Genomic DNA, 22,910 nt, shown 5'->3' with positions numbered 1-22,910 from the left:
TGATGATTGGACCACCCACCCACCCTTCACTCTCAACTCCCTTTTCTCTTTCCGTGTCTGGGCGGTTGTTGGCGCGTGTGTTGTTGTGCAGGAAGTGCGGAAGGGCCTTCCGTTTCCCCATTTCTTTTCCTCTTCTTTATTATTATGATTTTTTTTCGGGGGCCTCTCTGCTGCTCCTGCTGCTCCTTTTTGTAGAAAATGTAGACCAAATGGACTGTGTCGAATGAGAAACGGGGATGGGGGGATTTATTTATTTCATCTCTGGAGAGTCAAACATTTTCGAGCACTTGGCGATTTGAATTTGATGGAAAAAAGATTTTCCGATGATCCCCGAATAGAAGAAGAAAAAAGTTGGGCCAATACTTTTTTCTTCTTTCTTTGCCTCAGTTCGATTTCCGATGCGGCTCGTGTTGACACGTACACAAGGAGCCAGGAGCCGCCGCCTCTGTGTGCTTTGCCTCCTTACATTTATATATATACTCTCCCCCCCATAGAAATGTGTTTAATCGATACGTACAGTCGAGAGTCAAAGGTGGGGGTGTGTGGGAGAGAAGGAAGCAGGATATAGGGGGGTGGTGGGGTGGCCAAGAAAGTTCCCCACCCAACTCTCCATCCCCAACCCTGACACGTCAATAATATTTGATCCACTGCCGGTCTATCTCTCTATAGTTTCTCTTTCACTTTAATTTCACACCAAAAACTAATTTTTCCATTCCAAAAAATGTGCTAAACTTACTTAACATTCGGCTGTGCCACTCTTATTAGTCCTATTACAATTAGTTTCGATCCTGATTGACGACATTTGGATGTGTCTGTGTGTATGTCTGTCTGTGTCCGGTTTGTGTCTTTTTCTAGTGATGGTTTGTGTGGAATGGATAGGTGATTGTGGCATCTAGCGAGAGATGAGGAAGCACGAGCTGAATTTTTATTTTTATTTTATGTTGTTATTAGTTGTGTTGTTTGTTTTGTTTTTGTTTGGTTTGGTTTAGTTTTGTTTAGTTTGATTCCTTCTTATTATGATTTGAATTTTTGATTTTTGTTTTCTTTTTGCATCAAAGGTTATCCAAGTTATGGATACTTTCCGGCCGCCGCTGCCGGAGCTGGTGGTCCAGCTAATGGAATGGCCGGCGGCGGAGGCGTCGGCGGTCCTGGAGGTGGTGGTGGCGGAGGAGGTGGTGGCGGAGGCGGTGGCGGTGGCGCAGGCGGAAGCAACACTAGCGGAGGCCTCGGCGGAGGCGAAGTTTCTGTGTCGCAGCACCGCAATGGTCCAGCCAGTGCCGGCCAGCCGACGGGAGCCGGCGGAGCCACGTATTACGATTACACGGGCGCTCACGGGCACCACAACGGCGGCGTCGGGGCCGGTCCGGCCGCCTTCCATCCGCGCGGCCACCACCACCACCTCGACCACCAGCACAATCCTCATCAGGCCGCTAACATGGGCAATTCGCCTTTACTCCGCGACGCCTACACAGGCCGTTCAGGTCAGCCCCTCATTCATCTACGTCGTCAGTCGTCGTCACCCGCCAAATTCAAAAAATTCAAAAATTCAAAAACTAAAAAATTCCCGGGGAGATGAGACAATGGCCGTCGATTGATCCGCTCCTGTCCATGCGAGTGGGAGGGTGGGGGGATGATTTTCCAGTCATCATCAGAGTTTCGATTCACGCTCTCCATTGTTCTTCTTCTTCTTCTTCATCTTCTATTCCCATCCAGAAAAGAAGAAGAGACGAGAAGAGTTCGTGATTTATCAGCTGAATCTTTCTCACGATCCTCTTTTGGATTTTTGCTTCACGACTAAAAGTTTTCCCTCCGAGTTTCTTTCTTTTTTGTTTTGTCTTGGAAGGGGATCCATCACACAACTTTTCTTCTTCTTCTCCCCTTTTTTCTTCTGAGAGATGGATGCGGAATCAAGTCCTCTCCTTTTATGTGCAACATTAAGGATCTATGAAGTGGATGGATGGATGGATGAAGTGTGGTGAAAGACGTGCTGCTGCTTTGCTTTTTTTCTTTTCTTTTCTTCTTTCGTGCTTGAAGCTGCTCTTGTGTTTTATTTTTTCCTCTCGGCGTCCGATGGCGGATGGGGCCCCCGCCATGGTCTTGTCTTGTTCCGCCCGACGCGCCACTTCACCACCGCACCGTCCCATTTTCTTAATTTCTCCTTTTGGCACGTTCTTCTTCTTCTTTCCACTTAAGCGGGCAATCGAATTTTCTCTCATCCCAAGTCGTTTGATTTCATCTTACTTTTTTGTTTCTTTCGATTCTTTGCTTGTCATCGAGTTTGTTGTTTGGCTGGGAAATAGTTTTCGAGTCTAGTCGTTTCTGCGCTATTTATTAACAAAAGAGTCGAGTGGTTGGTTGGTTGGTTGGTTGATGGGGGGGATGCGCATTGATTTATCGTTTGTTTCTTCCTCTTTTAAAAATTACATGTCGCGTGTGTGTGTGTCGGCAATGTAACAAACGTCCATTTATATTTATTCCCCTATCCTCTACCCGGTCGAGAATATATATCCTACTCCTGAGGAGAGTGAACATGACGACGAGGGGGATCTCTGTTTAACACGCGGATCGATTATCTATCGATACCGTTGGGGGGCGTGGCCTATTGGGTAGGACTAGCGGCGCTGATGCCATTCATCATTTTCTCCCTCTTTTGGCGATGGCTGGCGCTGGATATGTTTCAATTACGCTGGGCCAGAAATCGCTTCGTCATGTCGATAGAGAGCTCTTAAATAATTTTTAAATGTCGATTAAGTCTGAACTATTTAGACAAATAATTTGTTTAATTTTTATTTCAGTTTATTTATTTTTCTAAATTGATTTGTGAATTTAATTTGTTTTATTTTGGGTGAATTACAGCGATGATTAGCAGTTACCCGCAGAGTTACGTCCAGCAGTCGCAAGTGGGCGGCCGCTCTTTCCCGCCTTCGCTGGCCGCTGGACTCGGCGGCCACGGTCACGGCGGCCATCACAACCCCAACGCTTCGCCAGGACCGGCCGGCGACGGCGGACTTTACGACGGATCGCTGCCCGGATACACGGCGGCGGCCGTTGCAGCCGCCGCTGCAGCCGCCGGATCACATCAGACGGCCCTCGCCAGGGTGAGTCCCACTATAAAACCCCAAAAAACATTTTTTCTGTCCCGAATTTCCCAAGGTTTTGGATGGATGGACATTGCCGGGCGGGATCGATCCAGTCGACAGAGAGAACAAAAGGGGCGACGTGGGTGGATGAGGGGGTCGGTTGAATAGTCTTTTGCCTGATCAGCACACACACACGCACGCAGGGGTAAAGGATAGGGGGGAGGTGGATGGCTGTGCGGATTGGTTCACGCTCGAGCGGCTCGAAAGTCGAGCGGATGGAAGGAGAAAAGGGGAAGGAAGAAATGATATGTGTGCAAGGCATCCAGGAAGAGAAAAAAAAGGGAAGGACGATGGATCGAATGACGGAATGGATTATCGCTAATCAAATCGGACTCGGCTCACGGGCTAAAAAGAAATTCTGAATAGATATCGCCCCTCCTTCTCTTCTCTCTGGGCCGTCTATTATGTAGCCAAAGGCACTGGACCTTTTTTCCTTCCTTCTCTTCCAGTCGGATGACTAGTTTCTTTTTATTTTTATCTCTTTTGTCCTTTCTATTCCTTCGTTCTTTCGCCTCTATATCGTTTTCGGGTCATTGATCCGGTCAAGCTTCTTCTTCTTCTTCCGCCAACGTCGCCGACGTCGTATAATCTCTAAAGCTGGCCAGGATCCGTCCCCCCTATCTTCGTTTTTGTTTGGGAGACTAAAAAAAAGGTTTTTTTATTTTTTGGGTTTTGTTTGAGCGCACAGGGGGCTGGTCGATTTCTTCTCGATCATCGATCGTTGATTGTTTCTCTCACTCAATTGTGTTTAGTCGATGTTTTTAAAGTTGATGCTGCAAGGCGAGAGACGCTGGACATTTAATTTATTCTCCCTTTTTTAATTGGAGTTGTTGTCAAATTCATTCACGCAGGGTACCCTGATTCCGACCCACTACACCAACGGCTACCATTAACAACAAAGACGATGAACGGCCAGGAGAATCGCCCCGGATGACGGCCGGACAAGAGATTGCGTCACAAATAAAAAGATAAAGAAATGGGATTCGTCTGAGGAAGCGAAAGAAGGAAGAAGAAATTGCAGACACAACTTTCAACAAAAATTACAAAACGAAAAAGGAAATTTAAAAAATAAGGTCGGAAAAAACATTTTTTTTTGTTACACCCCCTCCGTTTATTTGCCAATGTTATAACCCTCCTCACCAGAAAGCCACACACACACACACATATACCATTTTTTGATTATTTTTCTAATCTTATCTGAAACTTGTGGATAAGACGGAAAGGATAACAAGCGATCTCTCCAATTTCCCTTGTTAACTCTCGAATTAATTTTTTCGCTATTTTGACAAATATCCTCCTCCTCCGCAAATGACACGGTAGTTTCTCTCCTTCTTCTTGACTTTTTCCTCTTCGTAGTCGTAGCGAAAAAAACAAACAAAAAAATGGTAGAGGCGAAATTGAAAAAACATTTTTTTGAAATTATTTTTTTCGAATTTGGCGCGCAGCTCGTAGTCGATGACGGTAGACAAACTTACACAACTTAATCTTTACGTAGTCTTTATTTAGATAATACCCACCCCCTACCCCCTGAAAAACATTTATTATTGGACATTTTTTTTTCGACTATTTACCGAAAAAAGGGAGGGAATTTATTTCGTGTAAAAATTTGATCCATACTCAATTATCGACAACAACAAAAAAAGAGGAAAAGAAAAATCCCAAAAAAATTATCTATTTGGAATTTTTTGGGGCCTCTTTGACAATGGCCATATTATATAATATTTGCTGCTCCCACAAATTTAAACTGAACTAAAAAAAAAAATCCCATCGTGTTCGTGTGTGTATGTGTGTGTCATTTACCTGTTCAATTTCTCTGATCGTGTGTTGATTTTCCCTCTCCAATCTTTTTTTTGGATTATTTCCCAAATTGTTTCTGTTATATTCCCCCCCGCCCAATTTGTATCACGTAATCAGATGTTTTCTTTATTCCTTTTTCGGCCTTGATCCCAAAATATTCTCCAATTGAATCGCTCCGATAGACTCGGCCGATTCGAATGAATAATCCACACACACACACACAACACAGCCAAAAAAAAATTGCGAAAGAAAAGAATCAGAAGAAAAAAACGGCAGCTAAAATCAATAAATCGAGTAATAATAATAATTAAAATTTAGCTGGAACGACAAAAGGTGTGGTTTTCCCTCCCCCAAAAATTTTAGTAAAATTTTTTTTTTTTTTTTTTAATTTGTTTCGGTAGTGCCAATTTTTTTGTCAAAAAACTCAGCCGATCATTTTTGTTTGAAAATTCCTTCCTCTTGTAAACAAAATGAAATTCTCTTGGCGGCGACGACGACGACGAGACGGAAAGAAAGAAGAAAAATGTTGTTTTTTCAGGTGTGTCACAAAGGTCACGTGACGTTTACTACCGACTGTGATAGGCGGAACCAACGCCTTCTCTCTAGTAAAAACTAGCAGCTAGAGTTGAGTAAAAACAGTAATAGTAGTCTACGAGGTTTTGTTTGCTCTTATTTTATCCGCCTTCCGCCTTTTTCTCCGTCACCTCCTGGTGGGGTTCCAACAAAAATGAAAAGATTTTTACTCCTCAACTCGTTTGTTTCAATCAAAACTAAACGGATATACAACGACACACGCGCATTTTTTTACGTTTCAACTTTTTGTAGGAGGGACGGACGGTGGCGGGAAATTTGAAAAATGGAAGCGGAAATAAAGGGAAAGAAAACCCGTGGAAGTAAAAAGCAGAGAAACTTTTTTAAAAACTTACACAGAAATTAACCAGAAATAAATAACTTTTTTTTTTTTCGTTTTTTGGCTCCTCCCGAGAGATCAAACAGGAAAAAAAAAAATTTAAAAATGTTTTTAGCCAAAAAATCGATTTTAAAATAAATAAAAAGACCCAACCGAGAAAAATGTTAATGAAATCTTTTTTTGAGAGCCCGTTAGGATGTTGTTGGTAGCCGTTTCTCGCTGTAGAGCAGAGTAGTAGACACAGAGGACACAGAGAATTTTACGAAAACAAAACAAAAAAAAATCATTTTTTTATTCAACCCAATTTTTGTGTTTTTATCTCCCCCACCACCAAATTCATTTACAGCCTGAACAAAAAAAAAAGTTTAAAATTTTTTCGATGACTCGCGCCAAACACAAAAAATTTAAATCATCTCTCAGCAATTCATTTGATATGAATTTTTGATACATTTTATTCATTTGGGGTGAGAACTTAATTATTCAGCGCAGAGAGAGAGAGAGGGAAATTAAGAAAGAGAGTTTTTAAAGTGAATTACGAGCTATGCAAAATAACAAAATTTTTATTTCGAGATTACAAAAAAGTTTAGTTTTTTAGTCTTTTAATTATTTTTCGGGGGAATATGTGGCGTCGATATCAAAAGATTCTTTTTTTTTTTAAATTGTTATCCCCCACACCGCCTTTTTTTTATTTTTGAAATTTTTCATCAGGAAATTTGAAATTTTTTTTCGCGCCATTTTATCAATTTCAATTTTTTAAAAAATCGTCGATCTCGTCAAGAAGACACGCGTGTGTGTGAATGAGTTAACACTAAAAAAAAGGGAATTATATTTTTTGGATTATTTTCTTCCCCTCTCTCTCCACTCTTCTCACTCTCTCTCTCTCTCACGCTCTTTCGTTAGATGAACCTTTGCGTTTAGTGTGGCCGCATCAAGTCAAATGAAAAATAAAATAAAAAAATTAAATCACCGATTAATGACACAGGAAAAATGAATATCGATTGGATGAAAATATACGAATTTTAAAACGATGAAACACACATAACCAATCAAATACCCCTCGGCCCTTTTTTCTTCATATTCTGACATTTTCATTTGCCAAATTGTGTTTTTTTTCGACTTTTAAATTTAATTTGTTTCAAAGGGTGGAAGGGTTTTTGATTCTTTTATGTGTGCGTCGAGACGATTTTTTTTTTATAAATTGATTACAAAAAAAAAGTAGTTGGAAATTTGCGGCCGGTAGCTATTCTCCTCCTCCAAATGTGTTTTCTTTTTAATTTACCTTTCTTCAATGGCAATAATGCATTCAATTTGATGACATAACCATTCTGTTTTTCTCTTTCTCCTCCCATTATCATTATCTCTCTCTCTCCCCCCAAAACGGTTGAAAATTGTTGATCAATTGTTTCTCGTGTTGAAATTTTTTCGCCCATTTTGCCACTTTTCAATATTTTCCACCTCCTCCTCCCATATCTCTCCCCCCTTTCAAAATTGTTTTATTGTGTCTCTTTCAAATGGAGCCGCCAAGGTGTGGGAGGGGGTGGGGCTCATTTGCATGAATTCTTGCCCTACATAATAATAATATGCCACCACCAACTGACACGACAACTACAACAAAACACACAATCTCCTGAACCGAATCGCGAAAAAAAAAATAATACGAAAAAAACTCCCACCCCCTCCCCTTTTCCCCCACCCCCTGTATAACCTCAGGATTTTTCATCCCAAAACATTTTTAATTTGACAAAATGTTTGTGTGCGTTTGTTTGTTTGTTTGTTTTTGTGAGTGTGTGTGTGTGTGTGTGTTTCACATTTGTTAAAAAACACGATTTGATGATGATGATGATGATGACATAACATTTGTTTGGGTGTATCTTTATTACCACCCACCTCTCTCCCCTCCCTCAGCCCCCAACGATTTTTCAAGATGCAAAAAATTAAAAAAAAAAAAAAAAATTAATTTTCATTTTTTCAGTTTGCCAAAAAAAAAATGTTTTTGAAATTTACAAAAAATTTGAATTTTTTTTTTCTTTGAACCTTTTGCCTTTTTCCTCCCACATTTTTTTGTTTTTCTGTTTGGTGGTCAAATTAATTTTTTTTTTCTGTTTCCTCCTCCCTTCCTCCTCCATGCCGTTTGTTGAAAATGAATGGGCAATAAAATTGACAGCAATAAGCACCTTTTGTTTTTGTCCACCATTTCTTTCTAGACGTTTAGTGTCGTCACAACACAGGGTCCGACACCTCTTTTTAACTTTTCATAATTCATCGAGTGGAACAGTTTTTGTTTCGTGATTTTTCCAGGGGTGTTTACACGTGTGTGGGTGACAAGTTTCGGATGTGCTTAGAACGTTTGATGGTGGGGGTGAATAAGTAAGTCGATTCCCGTGGGATTTATTTACGACCGTGCTCTCCCGGTGGACAACTTTCTGGTTTTTATTGTATTTTGTGTCGGTAAGTTAAAAGACCGGAACCCCGAATAAACCTGCCGATAAATCTGTACCGGGAAACCGTGCAACGTGTAAGTATCTTTTTATATCTATTAAATTCTTAATCATTTCCAATAATAATTGAGTGAGCTGTGTGTCAACTCTATATTTATCTATGACGCAATCTATATCCTAGAAAACATGAATATTTCGTTCTATAAAAGAGAGAGAAAAAAGATTCTTTTGTCGACTATATCTGTGCAACTTCCGGATCAGTGGAGCGTGTAAGACCACACAACTGTGCGTTCACTATACTTTTATCTCTTTACATACATACATATCCAACATTTCCATTTGTATACTAGACAGTCTAGTATATCCAGCAGCTCTTTCTTGTCGATTGAACAACTTTTCTTCTTCTTTTTTTCTTCTGTACATTTGTTAATCTCCCCAGCAGGTACATGTATAAATAAAATCGAATGTAAAGAGTTGAACAAGTTTTGAGGGGGAAAAACGAGTCTATTGTGCGCTGCGCAATGATGAACCGATAGAAAAATGTTCAAGTTGAAGTCGAGTCTCGGGGTTAAAAAGAAGATAAGGTCAGGTTGGATCGAGTCCAAAAAGTGCTGCGAGTGGGGGAAGAAGAAGAAGAATGGGCATCAAAAGACAGACAACCTCCTCCTCCCTCTTCAAGTTCCATCCACCCACATCCAGCAGGAGGAGGAGGATCCCCCATAAAGACTCGATTCTTTTCTATCGGTTCTGTGCTGCTGATGTCAGCACAGGGGCCATTCTCTTTTCTAGTCGATGGCCAACTTCTTTTTTCTCCCCCCAAACAGATAGACGTCTATACACTTAATGTAGTACCCCCTGGCACAGTAGGACGATCCTGTGTTCCTTTGACTCTTGGCTGCATGATGATGTGGATTTATCGATGGGATGTGTGTAGTGCACAAAAACCCTTGGGCGAGGTGCCAATCGCTCAGTGTGCCACCCTCCTACTCTCTTCTACCAGTTAACCACACAGACTCCCTCGACACTCGTTGTAAAAGTTAAAGCGATCCCACTGCTGCTGCTGCTGGTTAGAAACCTAATGAAGGCAGATTGGCTTTGCCTAATATCATGGGGGGAAGGAGGAATTGAATATCATCGGCGGATGTGGCAGCTGGCCTGCAAATCCTGATGAATTCAGTTATATAGTCAACGAGCAGAGAGAGGGTTGTCTATCAATGGGCGTATAGAATTGATCCCTCCTGTTTGCTGTCTATAATCAAACTCCCCCCTTCTAGTCAGATAAGGCGGTTGCCCACATGAGCAGAAATAATCTCAATTTAGGGATTCAATTTCAGTTTTTTTTATTGTTATTCAATTACAAGTTGTGACTTTCTTTTTTCCGGCTGATGGACGAATCGACAAAAACCGGCCCGGGGGGTTGAAATCAATCAAACCCGTGACGACGGAAACATTTTTACCATAGAAGGCCTTAAAAGAAGAAGAAAGAGCTGATCGATGTGTGTCTTGATTCGATTATACACAGACAGAGCGACTGCTGGAGCTGCTGGATCGATTGCAGGAAAATCAGAATCCGATCCTGAACCCCTTTGAGTATTGTTACATTTAAAATTGGTATAGTATGTATACCAGTGTATCGTGCATTAGAGTATATTGAGTGGGAGAGAGTAGCTGGCAGGACAATGGATGCTGGATGTGTGTAGTGATGTGTCAGCGATTGACGGTCGTTGATCATCTCGGATGTGTGTACAGGGAGGGGTGGGGGATCGGTGATTTTTACACCACCAGGAGGGATTGTCTGTCAGTCTCTTCCGCTAATGAAAACAAATGAGGCGAAAAGATGTTTTGGCTCAAAGAGTCCCCCCTCTCCACTTTTTGTTGTTGTTGTTGTCCGCTTCCGGATGGATGTGTGTAAAAACAAACATCTGAGACGGTGAATGATCCGTCATATACGAAGGAGTTGTACACTATACCGGAAACATGATTATACCACGAAATGAATCAAAGTTTTCTACACACGTAACACAAAAATCGGAGGCGAAATAGATATCCATCCAGCGGCCGGATGGCGAGAGAGAGAGCCAAAATAGAAAATGAGTGATAAGGATGGCGATAGTTTGACACATTGAAGTGTGTGTGCAGGAGAAGAAGGAAGGGGATGTTATTTTTCTTGAAGGGGAAAAACATTCCCGACCTTTTAAAAAGAAGAAGGGCGGAATGCCACCACATTTAAAAAAGAATGCACGCCGAGGGGCTGCTGCTGCTGCTGTTTCGTTCCACTTGTGTGTTGCAAGGTGGAATAACAAGATGTATAGTTACTAGATTTATTTATAAAACACACACAAGTCCAGGTCCGCTTCCCCCCAACCCAAAACGTGCCAGAGACCAACCCGACCGCAGCCCAGCAGCTTTGACGTACAGTAAGGAAGAAAAACCGAAAAAATGTTTTGACAGAATATCGTTCAGGCTCATTTTCCACTTTTTCTTGAATTTTTGATTTGACGATATTATATAGTACGAGTTTAAGTGACATCAAACTAAACACACAATCATCTATCCATGGCCCTTGTGCTCTTATTCTCCCACTCATTCCATCCATCAATTTCGTCTTGTGGGTTTTTACACTTTTTTGGCTCGTCCACTTGTCCAATAACTCCGCCCACCGTTCCGCTTACGCACGCAAAAACAACAACTCTTGACGTCTTTTGTTGATTTGCCAATTTTCTTTTTCGTTTTAATTTAACACAACTTCAATTATAGATTTTTGCTATTTTATAGGCCTCCTATTTTTAATAGTTTTACCATTTTTATTTGGACAATAAAAATTTGATACTAAAGAGCGGGCGGGACTGTTTCCCGACCGATATCATACTTAAAAGTTATTCTTTGAAAAAAAAAAGAAGAAAATGATTTTCGATCCATCCGGATGCTTGTGTGTGTGTGCGGGTGCTGCAAGTGAAGGATGATGGCGTTAGGGGTTCGCCCTCTTTTCACTATAAAAAGAGAAGCCGATAGGGGGGAAAAGAGAGAGAAAGATCATAACATGTCGGCTCCACATAACATCCAGCAGCTCATAATTCTTCCGCAGCCGCTGCTACCGTCGGTCCCTCTCTAAGTGGGGGGTGTTTACTCCCATCTGCGCGATACTCCCTCCCTCCCATCCATCGGCCATTTGTATATGATATACAATAAATATATTCGTCAGACTATTTTATAGTATAGGTTGATGTCATCAAATCCAATGTGATACAATTTTTTTCTTGGGGGGTATACCTTTTTTTTTTGTCTCGGCGGATGAGTGCCTCCGGGGCAATAAACAAAACACAATCGAACTAGAGGGGGAACACAACCAACCAACAATCTTGTGTGACGATGTCTGTGTATAGTTTCTTGGACGACAGCCATTTTGGCAGCAGCTAGACCCATTGCGTTTCCGTCCACTGCTGTTCTCATCACATCGTAATCAAATGTTATTTAACGAACATCTTTTATTATTAGCGACTTATTGATTTCTTCCATCATGTCAGTCAGATCGATCATTCCGGCGTATAAATGCAAATAGTATCAGAATAAAAATCGTCGTCATAGATTTATTCTTTTCAAATTTTCGCGGGCTAAAAGAAATAGTTGCCGGAGGGGGGAGGAGGATTACTGTTATGGATGATGATGTCGTTTTCAATCGGCGATCATCATCCGCCATGCAAATGATCGGTTCCCCCCAGATCCGAAAGGAATAAAAAAAAAAAGAAAAAGTTTTATAGTCGCTGGTTGAGGCTGAAAAAGAAAATGGGGGAAAAACCATCAATTCACGTTTGCCGGACGATTGGCCACGACGAAAAGAGAAGCTCAGTACCGAACGAACGCAACGACTTTTCTTTAATGGAACGAAGCCCCCAGGCCGTTCTCACACTGGAAAATAAAAGTTGCCTCGTAAACTTTGGTGCAACATTCAATTCAGACTTGGAAAGATGTAGACATTTTTCTCTATCGAAATGGAAGATGGCATTAAATTATACCTGATAGTCCAGGGCTATATGTGTGTGTGTAGTGCAATCATCTGGGGCGGGATCTTCGCTGGGCACAGCACTAAGCATTCTTCATCCACTTTACGGTAATTTCCTTTTTTTCTATTTCGAGAGAGAGAAAAAGGGATTCCTGACGGATTAATGAGGAAGCAAATCATGTCTCTGCCGAGGAGGTTACATAGGCGCAGCTCTAGACGTCATAGAGAAAGAAGCTATGAGATGTGGCAGTTGACAGTGGAATGGCATCCGGACGACTTGGCATATCCTCAAACCAGCAGCAGAGCTCCTTTCTCTCTCGACCTCGTGTTTTCCTGTCGAGCATAGTATACGAACGAAAATTCCACTTCTGATTTATAATAATTGATTCATTCTTTGGGGTTGGTAGGAGGGTTTTAAAAGAAACCAGAAAATTGTATTTTTGAAAACAGGAAAAACCTGGAAAGCATCATGCACACAATATACTCGAAATTGTGAGAAAATAAACTCTTTCCAGACGCGCTAGTAGAATAACCTTAACCAACTCGTGAAATAGCAAACTGATTCGACGCACGTGATGGTTCAGGGGGAATATCTTTACACAGCGGAATGCTCGCTGCATGTCAAATAAAACAACCAAAATTAGACACAAACTTTTCCTTTCCGGGTAGAACCGGTAGCACCAAAAACAATATGGAAGTAAAGAAGCCACACATTTTCTTTCGATATTACATTGTCTGGTTGTGGCGACCAATTTTTTCACATAAATCAACCAACATTTTGTGCGATTTCAATATCTGCTTTTTTTAATAAATTATATATCGACTACGGCAACATTTTTGACAAGACTAATTGGAATGGGGATTTCTGGGTGAAAAAACGACGCCATCTCATTCCGTCGCTCGGCTTGTTTTGAACAACTTCCAGATCTTTTTTCCTTACCCTTCTGTTGTGTGTCTGTTTTGACCGTGTTTATGAATAATAAAATTCCCGAGACTTTTTTTTTTACAGAGTTAACGAGCTAATACAAACCGAGCTAGGAGAAACGAGCGACGCGTTACGGGTGAGTAGATGCTTCAAAATTAAAACCAGAAAAAAGACTAATTTTTTGGTCCCCCCTTTTATGTTACTCTCCTTTCTGTATTAAAAACGTCAACATACTCTCATGCTTGCATAATTTTCGTCCTTCTTTATTAGTCACAGACAACAAAGTATGTGATTTCAGACTTGATTTTTTGCTTTGGATAATAACGTCATTATTTCCGTCTCAAGTAGAATGGAGTCGGGAGGGAGTCGCTCGTCTCGTTCAGGACATGGCCCTAAACTTCACATTCCTCAGTCTGATTTAATATGTAAAACTGGTTGTGGGTTTTTTGGGAATATCGCGTGGCAAGGCTACTGCTCAAAGTGCTACAAAGAGTATTTCCTGCAAAGGCAGCAGCATCAGGCGGCTTTTGTCCCCTCACCGTCAAGTTCTCTTGGGCGCAAGTATGTTGTCGAACCAATTTAAAATTCTTTTCCGGGATGTAACAGCATTTTTGTCAATTGCAGAGTTGAGAGATCGCAGAGTGATGCAAGCACATTCTTCAACAAACCAGAGAGCCATTCTTCGACACTTCCCCGCCATGGATTTTCCAGGTTTGAAGAGAAAAAGAGGCATAATCAAGAGATGAGGACAACAGCCGTCAAGTCACTCTTCAGGAAGACACCCACCAAGGGTTTGGGGAGCCCGAAATCAAAAGACAAGAGAGCCCTCAGTCCGGAATCCCATTCAGCCATTATAGAATTGGATCAATTTCTGCAAACACTACCACAAAACGCTGCCCATCACGCCTACAGTTTCTTGAGAATGCAAGCCCAAAAACTGGACGGTCTAGTATCATCTGGGGTCCTCACTCCTTTGGAGATATCTGACAGGGTTCACAACATTTATCAAGTCTTTGACGAAAAGCTGAAAACTCATTCAGGTTTCTTGGGTAATCTTAACATATTTTCATCATTTTCATCACTTGAAACATCTTTTTTTCTACAGACATGACCAACAGCTCGATGGAATCCTTGTTAGATCACAGTGAACGTTACCTGACTCGACTGTTGTACAAAAAATTGTTTTGCCCTCACACCTGCGATGACGAAGAACGTGATTTGGCCGTTCAGAAACGTATCCGTAGTTTGAATTGGATTTCGGCCCCACTTCTCGACTGTCGAATCAACGAACTTGATTCTAAAGTTCGAGATATCCTCGAGAAGGCCATCACGCGTACGTTCCGTCATACATTACGTCTCGGTTCATCTAAAATACCTAAAATACCTCTATAAATTTAGATCTCATTGAAATGGACGGCCAGAGAGCACCTCAGGACAAGCTGGCATCGATTATAAATTGTAGCAAGTTGGTGTTTGAAATGTTGGGATTGTCCCACAATTCAAATGCCGATCAATCACGAACTCGTGCGGAAGAAGAATCCGGCGAAGGTCAGACGAAAGAAATGACCGAAGGTGATGCGGTAGAGCCAACTGTTTACAGTTCGCACCCAGTGAGTGCCGATGATTTCCTGCCGGCGCTCATTTACGTAGTGTTGCGTGCCAATCCACCACGCATTCATTCCAATCTCAATTTCATCACGAGGTATTATAATAATAATAGTTATGACTTTTTTTTGTTGTTGCCGCTATTTGACGTTGGGTAATTTCCATTTAGATTTGCGGCCCCTGGTCGATTGCTCCAGGGCGAGGGTGGATACTACTTCACCAACTTGGTATTTGCATAATCATTTTCACCTTAATTATGTGCGAGTAACGACGTTGGTTCTTTTGTTTTCTCTCTGGCCAGTGTTGTGCCGTTTCTTTTTTAGAAAACTTGACGAGCGATTCGTTGGGATTGTCGAGCGAGGAATTTGACCGTTACATGAGTGGCAAGTCCATTCCATTTGCGTCGCTTCAAGCCGGTGTGATGGTGTCGGAGGTATATTTACATTTCGGTTGTTTTTAAAGAATTGCAATCATTTCTCGTTTTATATTTTCAGGGTTTACGTCTCATGTACCAAAACATGTCGACCCTGTCGGAGCTGAAACACAAGCAGACAAACCTCCAGCAGCAAATCCTCGAGCTGAAAAGCGACATGGAAATCTTCAACGTAAAATGACCCTCATACTTTTGTTGTCACTACTTTTACGTTCGTTATCGTTTCTTCTTCTCTTCGTCATTCAGGAATGTGTGGGCAAGGAAGTGGTGGAGTGTTTGCAACAGTTTCCCGTCCAGATTCGGGGCAAACGAGCTCCAATCAAACCTGATGAGGTGCAGCCCAATGAGAGTGATACTCTCAAGCTGCTGCCTCCTCCGTTGCTTCCGCATAAAATCAGCGCAGAGTCTGCCCTTCCGCCCTTGGTGGATTCGATATCATCCAATTTGGAGCATCTCGTGCCGGACGTAGCCGCAGCTGCACCCGTGGGACGCAGGGTGGCGGCCACCGACAATCTACTGGACGGATCGATCCAGGAACTTGATCTGCTGGCTCTTAATGAACTGTCGATAAGTTGCTCGTCCTCTGGAGAGCCAAACACTCTGCTGCTGGAGACGACTACAGACGACGACCCGTTTAGTTCACTTTCTCTGACCGTTCAAGGCCGGATCATTCCGTGTATTCCTTGCGAAAACATTTCACCCACTGGCCAACAACTCCCTCCCTCCAACTAAAAACTCCCACCTCAATAGTTTTTGTTTTAATGATTTGATTTCGTTTTTCCCAATCGAAATGAAAATAACAAACAAAAAACAATTGAAAAAGAACAACTACTAGACAGGGAATGTAATATCCCGTTACCCTTTGCGAGTTCAACTCTATTGTGTAATTTAAATCACCTTAACGAATTTGCATGATGTGCTTTTTTCCATAATATTTCCCGGGCAGCATTAGAGTGAAACGCGATGACTGCTAACGTTTTTAACAAACACATTTTTCTCCCCTTCTCTTCCTATTCTAGTCTCTCTTATCTCAATGCTATTCCTCTGCCCTTGGTCATCCGCAAATAATTATCTTTGTTTTCCAAAGAGTCGTTTGAGTATTTTTCCAGTTCAAAGCGAAAACAGTGAAACTGTTGGGATTGCGGATGATTCTTTTGCATGATTCGTCTTGCAGGATGAATGTCTGTGGGCAATGTGAACATCGTGAAAGAGATTCAATAGAATTTTACTCGTGTATACATTGCAATTTTCTATTGATTTGTACGTGGGGTGGAGAGCCAGTCTACTGGGAATTCTCGCAGGTAATGGTGTTGGCGTATTTTCTTTTTTAGACAATTTAATTGTTGTTTTTGTTTTGCAAATTAACTCAATTTCGTCTAGGAACTGACAGTGAGGAACGCGATCGGTCTTCGGGGAAACACCTGCTGTCGCTGGTGAATTTATGGTAAAGAATTGATTCACGATTTATATTCCTTGTCAAAGCAAATGTTTCTATAGGCTCTTTTGCGCTCCAATGGCAGTTTTGGGGTACGACATTGATTTCTTCCCTTACGTAATGAAATCGGATCGTTGCAGGTAAAAGATTGTGCCATAATATTAACAAAGATTGAAAATGAATGGCCATTTCATGAATCTTCGTCTTAGCTTTCAAGTTAAATGATGAATCGATCCTATGGAGTAAACCGCAGCTGGCTGTCAACACCTTCCTGGCAAACGTCCGAACTGGTTACAAAAATATCAACTCCTCAACGAAAGTAAACTCTGATAAAAATGTGTCCTATTTATCAATGATAATTCACAACCTCTTAAATATTTGCAGTAACACGACAAGGAAAAAAAGTTCGTCGACAGTCAGCTGTCAAATTCCTTCGGATATTGGATGTCATTCGTCGCCGTAATCCAACGGACCGTCATCGCAGGATAAGGGACAGCATCTCTACCGGTAGGAACTCATTTCCATTTTTTTTAACGAATGGATGTAAATTCGAATTTTTGAAACGTGTCCAGTGCTTTGTGGGAAGTTAATGTAGGCCCCTAGTACATTCATATATTTTTTCAGCAGCGAATTTTGCAAAACTGAAATTATGTGTTCCGCAGCAGTGACATTTTGCCAGGCATTTTAAAGCTTTCTTCCATTTGACGATATCTCAGAAATGTCAGTTTTCTTAGACTGTAATTTCTTTTCTTTATCTGCAAAATACTCGGCTCAATTTTTGAATTTAACGCGGTTTATTTTAAATAGACACCAAACACGAGAATTGAGATCAGATATATAAGTTATTACGATGTAGACATAATTATATAGAAATTTCCATTGAAGAAATGTATGTGGTTGGACAGCAGCTCGAGTACGGAACGTACAACCCTTTTTTCCGTGTTTCTTCATCAGGCTCTTTGAGGAAAAGGAGAGTAGCTATTCTCGTTTTTTGGTGAACGAAAATTGTCATTCAATTGCAACTTATTTTCAGTCATCTGCGATTTTTCGGTCAACAATTTCGCTAGTCCGAATAGGTCTGTTGCTGTCGCCGTGTCGTTCTCTTCGTTGAATTTGACATACAAAGCGTTCAAATTCAAGTAATTAGAGTTGACTGTCGATTCCATATGGCCACAGATTGTCTCTTCTAATTGGCTGAACGTGGGCCTCTCCTTCGGGTCCGTTTTCCAGCAATTGGTCATTAATTCTCCAAATAAATTCGGCGCGTTGTTTGGTTTCTCCATCCGGTATCCGTTTTGAATTGCTTGGATTAATTGATGACCAGCACCAAATCCTTTGATTGAAAAAAATGTCATCTACACGTTTTTTTAGACATTTTCGTTTATGATCTCACCTGGATAAGGAACTTTACCCAGCGTGAAGAGTTCCCAGAGGACGACACCATAAGACCACACGTCTGATTGGGTCGAAAAGACGCGATCAGTTAGAGATTCAATGGCCATCCATTTGACTGGCATCAACCCCTATGAGTACAAAATTAAAAATGCATTCATTTTTTTTATACGAGCGGTGTTGCGTCATTATATCAAAATGCCTGCCTGGCTTGTCTTTTCGTAATTGTCTTCGTAGTACATTTTCTTGGCCATTCCAAAATCGGCCACTTTGGCCACTCCATCGTCGGCCAGCAAAACATTCCGAGCGGCCAAATCGCCATGGAGAACCTTAAAGTGTTGATATCGTGATGGCAGATTACAAACCTTTTTGAAATATCACGTATACCTTTTTGCTAGCTAAATAATCCATCCCTCGAGCAATCTGATAAGACCAGGAAATTAAATCGCGTGTGGAAATGGATCGAGTCAAAGTAACATCCGGATCTTGTTGGTATTGCCAGAAGGATTGTGACTCTGACGGATCACTTGACATTGAAGTTTCTGGCGATCCTTGAAAACCCCAAAAAATGTGTATCAAATGGATTGAAGAATTTTCAAACAATACTTACTTTCACATTCGTTATTTTCAAAATTCCCGTAACATGGATTAATCAAAAGACGAGGCTCAATTTGGTTTTCTTTGAAATTTGATCCATTCAAACAGTTTTCATACCTGCACATTGCATTAACGCGTATTATTGGGAATTCTTAAATATGAACAAGTTTTTATTCTTTCATACTTGGGCATGAGACAAATGTCCTCCATCTCATTTTCCGCTTGAATGTTGCCGAATTCATCCACCAAGTTAATGAAACTGTCGCGGTGGTTCATTAAATAAGTCCGCAAGTTTCCATACCGACAATATTCGACGATGACCAAAAGTTCACCTGCACGAATATCGTTTGGATTAAACACATCACCCTAAATATGATCCAACGTAATGTGGCACAGACCTTGTGATATCTTTTTGGTGCAGGCCCCCAGTAGATTGACGACGTTCATATGCGATCCCAAGTGGATCAGAATTTTCAATTCGCTCACGAGAGCTTCTAGGGCAGCGACGTTTGTTACAGATCTGACCATTTTGACGGCCACCGTTTTGACAGTTTCACCGGAACCTTTAATCCCCACAGCTTCTCCTTTGACAACCCGACCGAAACATCCCACTCCCAATTGTATTCCTGAACACGAAGAACAGGTGAAATAAGTCGAAAATGTGATTGAATCAACGCGATTGACCAACCGAGTTTGAGTCGATATCTGGGAAATTCCCACCGTTTGTCGTAGGGGACTAGTTCACTTTGCTCTTCCATTAACAATTCTGGGATGATTTCTTTTTGATTTCCTTCGAGTATTCTTTTTAAACCCGGGTATAATTTTTTCTTCTGTTAAATGTAATTTGCGAAAGGGTTTTAATTCAACGGCAAGACTTGGTGTACTGCTACTCTTTTTACCTTTTGAGAATTGAGTCTAATTCCAATTCCGATTCCGAGTAAAAGCAAAATAGTTAACGAACAGACGACAATTAAAATTGTTTTTGTTCTTTTGTTGTCCAATAAGATGGAATCGAACATTGTCTCTGTCGATTTTCTCTCTGCGATAGAAATCCGTTCAGCTAGTCAGTAACTGAATCATTACGAAATTAAATTTTACCTTTAATTTGAAAAGAAATGGCTTTAGCCACTGCGTCTTGGAATTTATTGGCTTTGCATTGAAAAGTGGTGTATGTATTTTTGCTAATGTTAAACAGTTCCAGTCTGCTCACGTAAAAATTTAGTTTGAATCCAGCGGATTCGTGCTTCTTTTTTTCGCCCTCGGTTTCTATCCGGATGCCTGCGGATGAAAACAAGAAAGACGGTGACGAATCGATATCCTCCATAGTTTCCAATCGGTTTATCACCTGCTGGGGGATTTGTGATATTAATAGTTTGCATCACTGCGGTGTTGTTGATTTGATATTCCCATTCCGGTGGCCCAGGGAATTTGATTCCGGGGAAAAGGATGCGACAGATTAAGGTCACGTTACTTCCTTCCGTCGGATCCTCAGGATCACCAACTCTTTCCAACTCTATTCCTGTTTTTTTAATTTTTTGTTATTGAGGAAGATTAGTCTTGTTGCTATACGCATTGGTTCAGAGTAAATACCTTTGACACTGACGGTAAAATTCTTCTCGTCGGTGATGTTGTTCATTGTGCCAATGCAAAGGAAAACTCCGGTGTCATTGATCATTGCGTGATTGAGTGCTAGTCCGTGTTCCGGCTCGAAAGACCATTTCGGATTCGGATAGGATAGCACATTCTGTTGATGATAATGTTTTTTAATGAAAGGAATATTTTAATTCTATCTAAAAAAATGAAATCTTTTAAATTTCCTCTTTTTACGTCGTAATTTGATTTTTGGTTGAGTCGTTCCCGGTGGATGAGGGTCACTGTCACGTTCGGATGGGTGGATTTGCATGGAATATGAACACCCAACTCGCCTTGGTGGAAGCAGAATAAGTAGTAATCCGGATAGAAACCTTTGTCAACGATAGTCACCAAATTTCTTCCATCTAACGGATTATTTATACAATAAGGGTCCAGTAGTATTAAAATTCATGGCCGAGAACTAACCAAAAACATAGATGTATCGTTTAATTTGCTCATCGCCGTAGACAAATCGGTAAAGGCCCGTGTCTCTTGCTGTTGCGTTCGCAAGGGTCATGGTCGATGACATGTGCGTTTCGTTCGTAGTGAAAGTTACACGGAACCGCTCCTCAACCCCCGTTAGCTGTGATCACATTATAATAGGAATTAATTGAAATAAGCCAAACAAATTTATTTTGAAATGTACTTGCGGATTTTTGACGAGGAATTCGGGCAACTCCCATCTCAAGGAGAAATTCCGATCGATAAAACCTTCTTGATATGCGTAAGTGCAAGTTAATGTGAGCACTGAATTTTCTTCTGCAATCTCGTCACCCGGAGTCATCCGCCAGACACCTTTGTCGTGAGCATTACTCTCTCTGCAGGCTATTACCCAAAAGACTAAAAGTACCAGCGATTTGTGCACAGACATTGCGGACCTATCGAATCCACTGTTTAACATAGCATTCAGATTATCGGGAATGCGCGATTTTACGACGATATGCTGAAAATTTCACGATTTAAACTGCGAATTTTACAAGATGTTTTCCAGTTTCAACGTACAGGTATCGACTGTTGTCTAGACGGGAACGAAGCCCAAACCTAATGCCCTTATATATATGTGCGGGTTGGGCTGTTTACTTCGTCCTGCGTAGCTCTTTTCTGGCACGGGCAAGCGCAGACGAGTTGACACGTCCGTAATTTTGTATGTGGGATTACTTTATTCGTATGTAAATATGCTTGGTTTATACCGTACTGAACTTGGCATTTTCGTGTTTGATAGAATAATCAGTTAATGTATCAGAGCATTTAATGCTGAAAGAGCATCGTTGAACCCCAGCGCACCCCTCGCTATACGAGCTATTTCTATCTCGGTTGAATTCGGTCATTATTATTATGTTGCATAACTTTTCTTTCGACACACCCTCCACTTTCATAACAAGTTCAGTAAAAACAAAAAGATCTAATAAGTTCCTAAATAATTTGTGTCAAGTAAAGTTATTTATGGTTGTCAATTTCTTCACAATAGTTAAAGAGTTTGTGAATTTCAGAGCTATGCGTGATAGTAAGTGGGGTTCCGAAATAGCCCGTTTATATTGGATTATACTATTATAGTGATTTTGTCGAATTTACTATACGAGCTGTTTACCGAATATACCCTATTTTTTTAATGTCAAGGTAAAAAATTGGCATGAAGTGTGCATGTACAGATTCCTACGTATATAAAAAATTTCACGAGCACAATGGAACCTTTTCCTAGGAGAAACTCGTACATAAAAAGTCTTTTTCATCACGAATGCATCGTGATTAAGGGGGCTACTCCGCAGCTACACGAATTTATGTAAGCAATTGTCGAACTCGTGCTGTGCTATGGTATTACATGGACCTAATAACCGTCGATAGCCCTGCGTAGAACGACAGCAATATCACAATGTGTACATAATACGACAGCTTTATTGTAAAGGAGATGCAAGGATCGTACTCTGCGCCACTAGAAACCGATTGGTTGAATAAGAAGGGCAATTTTTTTTTTCAAATAACAAATTGAAATTGATAAACGAGTGGAAAGGTAAAATAAAATAGCGATTGAAATATTGATGCGTAAGCAAAGGGGATCTCAGCACTCACGTATAGTAAAATAAAGTGCCGTTTTCTTTCAGTAGAAATTGTTTATTTTGCGTGAAATGGGTTTTCTGAATAGCTAGTAACTAATATTGGAATAACTCAAAGTAGGTCACCAATGCTTCATACTTTTCAGCTAAAAAGTTGGTCTCTCTTTCAGCCCGATCTTTTCTCCGAAAGTTTTTGAAAACTTCCTCTATAATATTGGGATTGCATTGTCGTCGATTGTCGTCAAGTTAAATGTAATGAACTCACGATGTTTAATGTATCCAGGGTCTTTGAGTACGTCGGCGAGTAACCCTATCGCCGACGATTTAGTACGACTGTTTCTGGGCAATGTTTACATCATTAACGGGTTTCAATAGGGTTGTGGACACTTGGCAGTATTTTGTGTTATTTTTACATGTTGTAGGAGTCGCGGGAACAATGGTAATAGGGATGGAATTGATTTCTTTTAAAATGTTATAACTGGGCCCAACAAACGATAAAAGCCCTTTTCATAAACATACAGTCAAACAGAGCGTGTAAAAGGACCGACTTCCATT

At 41.0% G+C, this 22,910-nt stretch overlaps 2 protein-coding genes across 5 annotated transcripts; one reads left to right on the top strand and one right to left on the bottom strand.

Annotated features, from left to right (window-relative positions):
* Positions 1–4,037: 4,037 nt before the first annotated feature.
* LOC124205675 (rab5 GDP/GTP exchange factor-like) lies at positions 4,038–16,484 on the top strand. 4 transcript variants are annotated; one of them, XM_046603141.1, is made up of 10 exons: positions 4,038–8,362; positions 13,295–13,346; positions 13,559–13,771; positions 13,835–14,259; positions 14,316–14,543; positions 14,609–14,912; positions 14,985–15,042; positions 15,117–15,248; positions 15,310–15,420; positions 15,495–16,484. In XM_046603141.1, exons 3-10 carry the CDS (start codon positions 13,560–13,562, stop codon positions 15,978–15,980), a joined length of 1,956 nt encoding a protein of 651 aa, XP_046459097.1. In that variant the 5' UTR covers positions 4,038–8,362; positions 13,295–13,346; position 13,559; the 3' UTR covers positions 15,981–16,484. The 4 variants fall into 4 exon arrangements, with proteins under 4 accessions (XP_046459097.1, XP_046459100.1, XP_046459099.1 ...); XM_046603144.1 differs by lacking the exon at positions 4,038–8,362 and having other exon boundaries at positions 12,962–13,346; XM_046603143.1 differs by lacking the exons at positions 4,038–8,362; positions 13,295–13,346 and adding an exon at positions 13,357–13,494 and having other exon boundaries at positions 13,556–13,771.
* A 1,130-nt stretch (positions 16,485–17,614) lies between these two features.
* On the bottom strand, positions 17,615–21,332 carry LOC124205671 (platelet-derived growth factor receptor alpha-like). Its single transcript, XM_046603136.1, has 15 exons — positions 20,951–21,332; positions 20,731–20,887; positions 20,500–20,669; positions 20,263–20,416; positions 20,018–20,191; positions 19,771–19,950; positions 19,572–19,711; positions 19,361–19,502; positions 19,071–19,298; positions 18,857–19,004; positions 18,686–18,789; positions 18,463–18,626; positions 18,282–18,404; positions 18,077–18,206; positions 17,615–18,016 (listed from the first exon to the last, which is right to left on the bottom strand). The coding sequence occupies exons 1-15, from the start codon at positions 21,203–21,205 to the stop codon at positions 17,634–17,636; spliced, it is 2,652 nt and encodes an 883-aa protein (XP_046459092.1). The 5' UTR covers positions 21,206–21,332; the 3' UTR covers positions 17,615–17,633.
* Between the last annotated feature and the right edge of the window lie 1,578 nt (positions 21,333–22,910).

The sequence above is a fragment of the Daphnia pulex genome, chromosome 10 (genome assembly GCF_021134715.1).
Source record: "Daphnia pulex isolate KAP4 chromosome 10, ASM2113471v1".
In the NCBI taxonomy this organism is placed as follows: domain Eukaryota; kingdom Metazoa; phylum Arthropoda; class Branchiopoda; order Diplostraca; family Daphniidae; genus Daphnia; species Daphnia pulex.
This window is presented reverse-complemented; position numbering and strand designations above follow the sequence as displayed.